Here is a 12,431-nt window from a genome sequence, read left to right on the forward strand (position 1 = left end):
TTCATACAGCCAACAGACACGTGAAAAAATGCTCATCATCACTCGCCATCAGAGAGATGCAAATCAAAACCACAATGAGATACCATCTCACATCAGTTAGAATGGCAATCATTAAAAAAATCAGGAAACAACAGGTGTTGGAGAGGATGTGGAGAAATAGGAACACTTTTACACTGTTGGTGGGACTGTAAACTAGTTCAACCATTGTGGAAAACAGTGTGGTGATTCCTCAAGGATCTAGAACTAGAAATATCATTTGACCCACACATCCCATTACTGAGGATATACCCAAAGGATTATAAGTCATGCTGCTGTAAAGACACATGGACACATATGTTTATTGTGGCACTAGTCACAATAGCAAAGACTTGGAATCAACCCAAATGTCCATCAGTGACAGACTGGATTAAGAAAATGTGGCACATATACACCATGGAATACTACGCAGCCATAAAAAAGGATGAGTTCGTGTCCTTTGTAGGGACAGGGATGCAGCTGGAAACCATCATTCCCAGCAAACTATCGCAAGAACAGAAAACCAAATACCACATGTTCTCACTCATAGGTGGGAACTGAACAATGAGATCACTTGGACACAGGAAGGGGAGCATCACACACCACGTCCTATTGTGGGGAGGGGGTTGGGGGGAGGGATAGCATTAGGAGATATACCTAATGTAAATGATGAGTTAATGGGTGCAGCAAACCAACATGGCACATGTATATATATGTAACAAACCTGCAAGTTGTGCACATGTACCCTAGAACTTAAAAGTATAATAAAAAAATACTATATAAAATGCCATCATTTTCCTCAATGAGTTCTTAAGGAAGTAAGGGAAATCTACACTGGTTAAAATTAGAGATGTCTGTTCATGAGCTTATGCAAAATATAAGAGCAAAATAATGAGAAATCAAATACTGAGAGAATCTACCAGTAGGTTGAACCATAAAGTTGTAGGTAACAAACTGATGAAACTCAGAAATAGCCTATGGCTTAATTTAACAATATAAGAGACTCTCACTAGTGAACTACTAGCAGATGTGGTTTAAGAAGAAGAAAACTGAATCCAGAAAGAAGGAACAAACCAAGAAGTTGGTAAACATGAAGTAAATCTGAGTAAGCATTGTCTTAACAGTAGTGATAATGGCTTATTATATCATCATAGTGATTAACTTCTGGGATATAGAAAAATAAGGTGGAACTAAATATTAGAAACTTGATGGGTTAATTACATTTTTTTCTATTATTACTGAAGATGGTGAGGACTTCCTAAATCAATGATTTATGGTAGAAATTCAAATGAAACTAACGAAATAGAAATATAATGCATAATAATCAAACCAACTAGAGGTGGAAAAGAGGAAAGATTTTTTAAAATCTTTAATTTAGTAAAAATTATAAAATGAAAAAGACAAAAGCACACAAAAAGCAGGGTAAATAATAAGCCTAAAAACAAGAGAAAAAATAAATTCAACAATATAAGTAATTATAATGTAAATGGACTAAACTCTTCAGTTAACAGTGACTGTAAACATTGAATTAAAACAAATCTAGATATGTGCTGTTTATAAGGAACATGCTTAAAATCTAAAGATATAGGAAGATTGAAAGTAAAGAAATAGAAAAAAATCTAAACAGAGCAGCTAACAACTTTGCTAATTCTATTAATAACGAGTAACATATCTATTATCTAGAACACTGCACGTGGAGCATTTGAAAAATATTCAGCCACAAAGCAAGTCTCAACAAATATTTGAAAAAATTGTTATCTTACAGGGATGTTCTCTAACCACACAGAATAAGAAAATCAATAACACCAAGTTAACCAAAAGCAAACTAACATATTAATTAAAACTAATATTATAATAAAGAAAACTTCTAAATTACATATGGGGCAAAGAAGAAATTATATTGAAAGTTAGAAGATATTTTGAACCAAACAATAAATAAAATACCACTTATGAAGGCTGATAGCATGTAGATGAAACATTACCTAGAGGGAAATGTTTAATCTTAAATGTTTACATTAGGAAAGTAAGACAAATTGAAAATAGTTGAGTCAGGTATTCAACTCAAGGAATCAGAAAAAATGCAATAGGGAAAAGAAGGGAAAGTCAAAGATAACAGCAAGGATTGATGAAGTAGAAAATAAACAAAAGACCATTTTACAAATATGAAAACCTCTACAGGGTTTATCAAGGAAAAAAGAGAAAAGGCATATATAAACTATGCTATAAACTATAACTATATAAACTATAAACTATACTAGTTATATATAAACTATACTGTAAAGTTGTAATCAAACCAACTAGAGGTGGAAAAGAGGAAAGATTTTTTAAAATCTTTAATTTAGTAAAATTATAAAATGAAAAGACAAAAGCACACAAAAGCAGGGTAAATAATAAGCCTAAAACAAGAGAAAAAATAAATTCAACAATATAAGTAATTATAATGTAAATGGACTAAACTCTTCAGTTAACAGTGACTGTAAACATTGAATTAAAACAAATCTAGATATGTGCTGTTTATAAGGAACATGCTTAAAATCTAAAGATATAGGAAGATTGAAAGTAAAGAAATAGAAAAAAATCTAAACAGAGCAGCTAACAACTTTGCTAATTCTATTAATAACGAGTAACATATCTATTATCTAGAACACTGCACGTGGAGCATTTGAAAATATTCAGCCACAAAGCAAGTCTCAACAAATATTTGAAAAAATTGTTATCTTACAGGGATGTTCTCTAACCACACAGAATAAGAAAATCAATAACACCAAGTTAACCAAAAGCAAACTAACATATTAATTAAAACTAATATTATAATAAAGAAAACTTCTAAATTACATATGGGGCAAAGAAGAAATTATATTGAAAGTTAGAAGATATTTTGAACCAAACAATAAATAAAATACCACTTATGAAGGCTGATAGCATGTAGATGAAACATTACCTAGAGGGAAATGTTTAATCTTAAATGTTTACATTAGGAAAGTAAGACAAATTGAAAATAGTTGAGTCAGGTATTCAACTCAAGGAATCAGAAAAAATGCAATAGGGAAAAGAAGGGAAAGTCAAAGATAACAGCAAGGATTGATGAAGTAGAAAATAAACAAAAGACCATTTTACAAATATGAAAACCTCTACAGGGTTTATCAAGGAAAAAAGAGAAAAGGCATATATAAACTATGCTATAAACTATAACTATATAAACTATAAACTATAACTAGTTATATATAAACTATACTGTAAAGTTGTAATCAAACCAACTAGAGGTGGGAAAAAGAGAAATTTTTTAAAATTTCTTAAATTTTTAGTAAAAATATAAAATGAAAAAGATAAAAGCACACAAAAAGCAGGGTAATAATAAGCCTAAAAAACAAGAGAAAGTATACTGTAAATGTATAGTTTATATAGTTTATATACTATACTTATAGTATAAACTACATGTATATAAACTATACAGTATATAAAAACTATATAGTATATATAAACTACATAGTATATAAACTATAAGTATATAAACTATAACTATACTTATAGTATATAAACTATATAGTTTATAAACTATACTATAAACTATAAACTATAGTTTATCCTAACTATATAGTTTATACTGTAACTGTATAGTTTATACTCACTGTATAGTTTATAGTATATAGTATAACAATACATACATAGTATAGTATAATGATGCTATAGTTTATACTATAAACTATATAACTAAAAACTATACTCACACCCAATATATAAGCGATACTAAGTGTGAAAAAATGTACATAATTGTAGACGAGTAGGAGACAGACAGAAATGAATGTGTGACTCTCAGAATCACTAAAGGATTCATGTCCAGATACTTCAACAGACTTATTATCCATGCTTTGTGGTCAGCAGGGCTCCAAGTGTTGGGTAAACATGAATGCATATCATCCTCATAGCAATGCTATGATGCACGTAGTTAATTTTCTTAGGTTACATATGTGGAAATTAATACACAGAAAGATTAGGTAATCAAAAAGCAAACAGAACAATTAAATCAACCATGAGAAAATCCACTGATACCAGCACTCACTGTTGAAATCCAAGGTCAAGGCAGGCCACGTTGGCTTCCCTCATGCTCCAGCTGCTTTTGCATATGAACATTGCCTTATCTTGGTCTACAAGTTTTACTTCAACTATTCCCTCTGAATCTGTATTTCCATACTTCAAGGAAACACTAAACTTTCCTAAAATAAAAAAACAAAATAATGTGCAATATGTAGCCATTCACTTTTTTCTCCTAATTAAAAGTCTTTAAAAATAATAATGTACTTAAAGTCAAGTGAGCTTTGAACATCATGACGATTTTAACAAGTTAATAGTAAGCAATTATTTTATGAGTGCTTATTATGTGTCAGTGGCTGTGTTATTCAGCTGTATAGAGGATCATTAAATCCTCACATCAACCCTATGAGGATAAAGCCTGTTTATTCCCATTTTTACACATGAGGAACCTAAATCTAGGGGAAGTTAAGTTCCGGGCCCAAGTGGTGAAGCCAGGATTTGGAACCCGCTCAACTGATCTCACTCCAAAGTCCATGCTCTCAAAAGTAAGCCCAACAGTGAAAATGTAAAATGTAGAAAGGGTTTATGTATTCTCATATATTTAAGGCATTTAACACCTCAAGAGAAGAAAAGTCTGACACTGACAATAACCTCCACTATTGCCTTCTGCCTTTCCAACAGGGATTATAGATGAGCTCAAACAGGGAGCTTTCCCCCTCCTTTTCCACAGTATCTCAACATCTTAACTCATCTTAACTCAGCATCCCAAAAACATACAGCATCTCAAAAAACATGAACTGGTATATGTCATGGTGCCTTTAAAAAGAATGTTTTAAGTGTTCCTAAGGTCATGCAGTGTCTGTAATAACTTGCTATCAGAAGACAATGAGCCCAAGCTTTGCTGTCATACATAAAATGTAGCAAGCACTTTCTGCACGGCAAGCACTGTGTGAAGAGCTCTGCATACATTGTTTTATTTAATTTTCACAAGAATTACACAACTTAGAAACTTCACATTTTACAGATGAGGGAACTGGGGTCCAGTAAGGTCCAGCTTGTCAACAACCAGGGTGGGGTTTGAAGGGACTTGAAACTCAATTGGACTGACAGTGAAATCCCTAATCATAACTGCCCACTAATCTAAGTGCTAGGGCCCCAGCCTCCTCAGCACACGAGGCACCTGGAGGGACTGTAGACAAGCTCTCTGGTCTGACATCTGGGTTTGCTAGGTTGGAGTACGTCCCAGGTCAGCAGTAGCTCAAGCAACCCTTGGATATTTAGGGACAATGGGGTCAAGGCTGGGGGAGAGGGTTGGGGGATGGGGGATGGCTGTTGAAAGAAATTATTGGGGTAGGCCACGCGCGGTGGCTCACGCCTGTAATCCCAGCACTTTGGGAGGCTGAGGCGGGCAGATCATGAGGTCAGGAGATCGAGACCATCCTGGCTAACACAGTGAAACCCGATCTCCACTAAAAATACAAAAAATTAGCTGGGCATGGTGGCAAGCACCTGTAATCCCAGCTACTTGGGAGGCTGAGGCAGGAGAATGGCATGAACCTGGGAGGCAGAGGTTGCAGTGAGCCAAGATCACACTACTGCACTCCAGCCTGGGCGACAGAGTCAGACTCCATCTCAAAACAAAACAAAACAAAACAAAAACAGAAATTATTGGGGCCACGGGGGACCTGAGGCCTGACTACATGTGAGTACCAACCTTACTTGAAGACTTTTCACTGGTTTCTGAACCAACTCGATGGCCCTGGGAATAATCCCTTCAACCAAGTAGAAGTGAGTGTGGGGACAATTCTAAAGGGCTGGGCAGTGGGGAGTAGCAGGGGCAGTGAATGGAAGGTCTGGACTCAACATCCTATGCTCTGCACTCAAAGGCTGACTGGATTCTGGCGACCCCTGATTTCTTTAGTGATTACCCCAATTATTATTGAGAGTCTAGAAAAAATTTTGAGTTGTCATCATAACATACACAAGAGAATTATTTTCTGATAGAAAGTATGGCATACGTATGCCCTCTTATATCATAGAATGAGTTGAAAACTAGGCTTTTACTACCTCCGGCTGTGCATGTTCCATTATTTAAAAACTTTGTCTCTGGACGAAGACACTCCAAACTCTTTTGTTGACAGTATGTTGGGAAGCCTCTCCCATTAGTTGCACACACCACGGTGCCATTCTTTGGGCACTGATATGGTAGTTTACAAACACAGGTGCCCTCAATGCATCTCTGCCACGGCTGGCAGAAGACTTTATTGCAGGAGAGGTGAGTATATTTTTTTGCTAAGCACTTTTTTTCCACCCGATCCTCTTGAAATGTGGAAGTGACCTGTAAAATGCAAAATAAACATTAACTTAGCAACAAACTAAAGACTCCCCTTTGAAGATGAGTAAGTGAAGGAAAAGAGCAAAACAGATACAGTCCACAGTACAGATGAGGGTGGTGTGGTCTGGTGGCTTTAAGAATCAGACAAACCTGGCTTCTAGACCCAGTTTTGGCACTTACTGTTATATGGCCCGTGGCAAGTGACCCTCCTGAAACGCAAATTTTCTCATCTGTAAAATGAGATAATATCTCCTATTTTGCAAGATTAGAAATACTATGTGTGTAATGGCTGACAGGTACTAGACATGAAATTAATGAGAGCTATTATTACCCTAATATTACCCTGCAGGACTCCAGTAGAAATAATATGAGGGCTGGTAACAGGCCAATTGGGCCAAAAGTCAATCCACGAAGAAAAGTAAATGCTCTCTCCCTGTCCCCCAGAGCTTCCTCCTGAGGATGCGCCTCCGGTCCTCTAGTCTCCCCTGCTGCCCGCAGTGAGCCCCGCTCCTTCCTTAGTGCTCTGCAGCTGCAAAGCATCAAGCTGGGGCAGACAGAAATCAAAGTCTTTAAATGCTGTTATGAAGGGAAATGAAGAAGCTAATTAAAACTATGCAAAACTTTGCAAAGATTGTTAAAGTCATTCTCCATAATTTGCTTTTCAGGAAACTTTACAAATTGCTACACACACACACACACACACACACACACGCAAATGACAAATTGGTCATTCTGAAAACTGGCTTTTGACACAGTGATCTAGAAAGAAATATGCCAGTTATACACTTTTCATGGTTCCACATATCTCTTTTTGGCACTTTATTAGAGTTGGAATTTTTGTAATAATTTCTCTCCTGTATCTTCCACTGATCAGCTTGCAAGTGTCCTGACAGCAGGTTTTACGTATCACCTTTATATTGAAATAATGATGCTCTCATTGGGTGAGAAATCCAAGCAACTTGATTTTTTTTCTACCTTTATTCCTTTAAATCCTTTCTGAAATCTCATTCCTCCTTGATCTTTGGATAGAAACTTTGGTAAGTGTCATAACTTTTTCAGTCACTCTTAGATTTAAACAAAAACAAAAAAATTAAAAGATGTTTAGTCCCAGGAATAGTCATTAAATAGCAATGACAATGTCTAGTGCTGTGGAATCATTGAAGCTCTGATCTTCATGTCGGATGAAAGCCTCTCCTTCCTCCCAGCTCAGACTTGCTTCCAGGATGTGTGATGGGTCCTTTCTGAGCTCTCCTCCATTCCACAGCTTTCAGGTCATGCTTCCCACTTCTCAGGAGAGGAAGAGAGGGACAGCAGCCAGGTCTCGCCTGATTCTTATGGCTGAGAACTAGCCTTGGTGAGGTGGGGGTTGGAGCCAACTCTCTCATGCGGGGTACTATAAGGTTTTCTAGAGATTACACTACTGGGGAAACTTGATGTCAATTCACTCAATGCTGGCAGTGCCTCTCCTCCAGCTGGCTGCTCATCGTCCATGTCTTCTCAGCTCCAGTCTCCAACAGTACTAGCCTCTTTTCCGCTGAGGTTGCTTACCTTTGGCAGGGAGCCTCTTGGGCAGGGGTCCTCTTTCTGATGGTCCCCAAGTCCATTCCCTCCTGAGGGCCCACACCTGTCTGTTGCCTTCCCTGCTGCCTACCATTGAAAGAGGGCTTGCTCCAACACGCCACCTCTTTTTTCTCTGCCACCAGGCCCCTCCAGCCTTGGGTCCTTATTCCTTTCAGGTATGGGTCAAGTACCAGTTCTTTTTTCTCCTCAGACTTCAGGGAACACATGTCAAGCACTCCAAGGGAACCTGTGTGAAGCCCTTTCACAATGAAGAGAAGTGGCAGCACCTTCCATCCTCTTTGCCTGGGGTGGAGGTGGGGGATGGAAGGGAAAATACTACCTCACTCTGTTACATAAAATTACGGGAAGCCATTTTTTTGAACTGCACTCCTGCACCAAGCCCCAACAGACCAAACCAAAAGGGAGTCACTTATGCTAAGTGGCATGTAATTAAACTGAAACTTTAAGGAAATGGGAAACCACATATTGGTGAGTTGAGGCTGGAATGGGAGGTGAGGAAGTGAAAGTAAAAGCTTGACTGGTTTTGGCCAGGCACAGGGGCTCACACCTGTAATCCTAGCACTTTGGGAGGCTGAGGCGGGCGGATCAATTGAGGTCAGGAGTTTGAGACCAACCTGGCCAACATGGCGAAACCTCATCTCCACTAAAAATACAAAAATTAGCCAGATATTGTGGCACATGCCTGTAATCCCAGCTACTCAGGAGGCTGAGATAGGAGAATCACTTGAACCCGGGAGGTGGAGTTTGCAGTGAGTGGAGATCGCACCATTGCACTCCAACCTGGGTGACAGAGTGAGATTCCATCTCAAAAAAAAAAAAAAAAAAAAAACTTAAATGGTTTTGCCATTTAAACATGAAAAAATAAAAAAAAACCGAAAAAAAAAAAAAGAAAGAAAAAGAAAAAAGAAAGTCTCCATCTCCTCTCCAAGCTCTGTTAAATTGAGAATAAAGGAATTTTTTAAAGGGCATAAACCATAAGGTCAAAGAGAATGGGGAGAGGACTGTAGGACATATCAAAATGTTGGAAGCTGGAAAACAGATGGGCTAGTGGTAATGGATTTAGCAGACCAAAGACAACTGAAAGCTAAGCCCCACAGAACCCCAGAAAAGCTTAGGAACTAGGAGACCTAGTCCTCTGAAGAAGGAGTGGCTAACAAACAGGAAATTGGTTGAAATAAATGGTTGTATGAACATGTTACTGAGGAATCTGTTGTAAACAGCAGAAGAAACAGCAAAGATTTGAAAGTACTTGTCCGTGGAGATAGAGTTAGGGGTGGGAGAGGGATGATGATAGGGGTGTTTTTCATTTTAAGTAAGGTCTGATGTCCTTATGCTTTCAGTAGAGAAGTAGAAGATTAGGGCTAGGCACAGTGACTCATTCCTGTAATCCCAGCACTTTGGGAGGCTGAAACCGGCGGATCATGAGGTCAGGAGTTTGAAAGCAGCTAGGCCAGCATGGTGAAACCCCGTCTCTACTAAAAATACAAAAAAAAAAAAAAAAAATACAGGCAGGCTGGGTGCGGTGGCTCAGGCCTGTAATCCCAGCACTTTAGGAGGCCGAGGTGGGCAGATTGCCTGAGGTCAGGAGTTCGAGACCAGACCAGTCTGGCCAACATGGTGAAACCCTATCTCTACTAAAAAAAAAAAAAAAATTAGCTGGGTGTGGTGATGCACACCTATAATCGCCAGCTACTCAAGAGGCTGAGGCAGGGGAATTGCTTGAACCAAGGAGGTGGAGGTTGCAGTGAACCGAGATCGCACCACTACACTCCAGCCTGGGCAACAGAGCAAGACTCCGTCACACACACACCCACACACACACACGCAAAAGTAGAAGATTAAGTGCTAGGCTCTGAAGCAGGAGAACATTTGATGGGATAGTAGCATACAGGGCCACAGAGTAAAGAGAATTTTGTTTTCGTTGGGATAGAAGATATTTCATCATGGTTATAGGCTAAGAGGAGGAATCTAACAAAACGGGAGACATTGCATTTTCAAGAGGGAGAGAAGGGGGGAAGTTGTTGAAACAAGGTTGAGGAGGGGATAGAAGAAGCAATCGGAACATGGTGAAGTTCACCTTAGACATTAAACAGTTTCCTATACTTATAATTTCCTATTGTAAGTTGGAAGCAACTTTATGATAACATTACCATTTTAAATTTCAGATGGATGGTAAAGGATAACATGAACACAGTGGCTGTTAACAAGGGCAACATTAATCAACAGAGAGACAGAAAATCACTGTTGAACAATAGCTGGGCATAGTAACAGTGTGGTTTATTTATACACTGTCTAAAACACGATGACGGTAGCTTTAATTTAAAAGAATTGGTAAGTCACATGTATCTCAATGTCTAGAATAGTGGTTGCCAAAATATGGGCTGACGATTTTTGAGGACGTTATTAAAGAGGTTTGTAAATGCGTACATCAGGCTCCACCTGAAGACAAAATATAAATGATGTGGGTATGCCTCATATGTTTATGTACACCTATGTTTTGAATATATGCAAATGCTATTATGGTTAATAAGAAAAATTATTTAAATCATCATTGAAACCATACTGACTGTCGTTTCTGTCTCTCTCACAATAACAGATATTAAAATAACAACTACTATTATGTGTGGTTTTGGTGGTATAAGATGGAGTGGTGAATCTGATCATCTTTTTTTTTTTTTCTTGAGACAGAGTCTCACACTGTTGCCTAAGCTGGAGTGCAGTGGTATGATCATAGCTCACTGTAATCCTGAAGTCATAGGCTCAAGTGATCATCCTGCCTCAGTCTCCTGAGTAGCCAGGACAGACATATGCTACAATGCCCAGTTAATTTTTGTTTTTAAATTTTTTTTTGTAGAGATGGGGGTCTCACTATGTTGCCCAGGCTGGTCTTGAACCCTTGGCCTTAAACAATCCTCCCATCTCGGCCCCCCAAAGTGCTGGGATTACAGATGTGTGCCACCCTACCTAACCTGAGAGTCTTTTAATGTTTAGTTTTGTGGTAAACATTAATACTGTTTACCAAAATCATATTTTCCTCTGCTTCTGGGAAAATGGAAAGATTGCCTTTTCCCCTTGAGGTTGGGCATGGTGATTTCCTTTGGCCAATGAAATGTAAGCTGAAATAATCTGTTGGGTTCAGAGAGAAGCATTTAATCGCCAGTGCTCAACAACCCAGCTTCCTCTTCCTGTGTCATGTGATCATGGGAACACAAATTGTAGAGATACCATAGAATCAAAGCAGCCTAGAATGCAGGGCCAACACATGTAAGATGGGTTCCCTACAAAGCCACCCAGACCCACAGTAGGCTTTGCATGAACAAAACATAAATTTTGCCGGGCACTGTGTAATCCCAGCACTTTGGGATGCTGAAGCGGGTGGATCACAAAGTCAGGAGATCGAGACCATCCTGGCCAACGTGGTCTCTAATAAAAATACAAAAATTAGCTGGGCATGGTGGCATGTGCCTGTAATCCCAGCTACTCGGGAGGCTGAGGCAGGAGAATCGCTTGAACCCGGGAGGCGGAGGTTGCAGTGAGCTGAGATCGCGCCACTGCACTCCAACCTGGCGACAGAGTAAGACACCGTCTCAAAAACAAACAAAAAAACAAAACATAAACCGTTGTGTTAACCCACTGAGAGCTGGGGAAATGGTTCTTACTGGTGCACAACCTAGCCTATATGGAATGATACACTCTTTATAATTCAAACCCTTGAGAACTACTGGTGTAGAAAGTATGGGACTTAAATCATTCTCTGTGTGAGGTATGTTAAAGAAGTTTTCTTCCCCCATTTTTACTGAGTTTGCTGTTAAGAGCTGAAATAGGAGACTATCAAACAGATGGATCAGGTATTCCTGACTGTGGCCCTAGACTAGTTGCATCAAAACCACCTGAGGTGCATTATCCTACAAATGCAGATTCTTGGACCCAAACAATAGACCTTCTTAATCAGATCTCTGGGACAGATCTTGGATTCTGCACTATAAACAAGCTCCATAAATATTCTTATGTGTCCCCAAAACTGAAAACCACTATTATAGCCCAGTAACTTCCAAAGTGGCTTATTCATGTCTTGGAATATATGAAAGAATCAGTGGAATGTGGAAAAAATATCAGAAATGTTATTAATAAAACATATAGATTATAAGTTTTATTTAAAAAGTAGTAAGAAAAAAATCTTTACTAATATTTAAACATGGATTATCACTTGGGCCTGTATTCATAGCATATTCATTCAATATTTATTGAGAGCCTACTATGGCCAGTCACTGTTCTAAGTCCTGGAGATACAAAAGTGAGCAGGACAAAGTCATAGAGTTTACATTCTGGTAGGCAAGACAGACAAAAATGAATAAACAGTAAATATATAAGATTGACACAGGGTAAGAAGAATACAGAATACGGAGAGTGAGGGGAGAATTGCTGTTTTTATAGAGTTGTCAGAGAAGATTTTGGAGAAAACCTTCCC

General features: G+C 38.5%; 1 protein-coding gene across 1 annotated transcript in view; it reads right to left on the reverse strand.

Annotated features, from left to right (window-relative positions):
* CFI (complement factor I) overlaps positions 1 to 12,431 on the reverse strand; it is a 57,937-nt gene that overhangs the window by 23,683 nt on the left and 21,823 nt on the right. The window contains exons 2-3 of the mRNA XM_017890411.1: positions 6,115 to 6,385; positions 4,076 to 4,229 (exon numbers count right to left, since the gene is read on the reverse strand). Coding sequence (XP_017745900.1) covers positions 4,076 to 4,229; positions 6,115 to 6,385 — 425 coding nt within the window. The remainder of the gene's footprint in view (positions 1 to 4,075; positions 4,230 to 6,114; positions 6,386 to 12,431) is intronic.

The sequence above is a fragment of the Rhinopithecus bieti genome, unplaced genomic scaffold (assembly GCF_001698545.2).
Source record: "Rhinopithecus bieti isolate Rb0 unplaced genomic scaffold, ASM169854v2 scaffold_19840, whole genome shotgun sequence".
NCBI classification, from domain to species: Eukaryota; Metazoa; Chordata; class Mammalia; order Primates; family Cercopithecidae; genus Rhinopithecus; species Rhinopithecus bieti.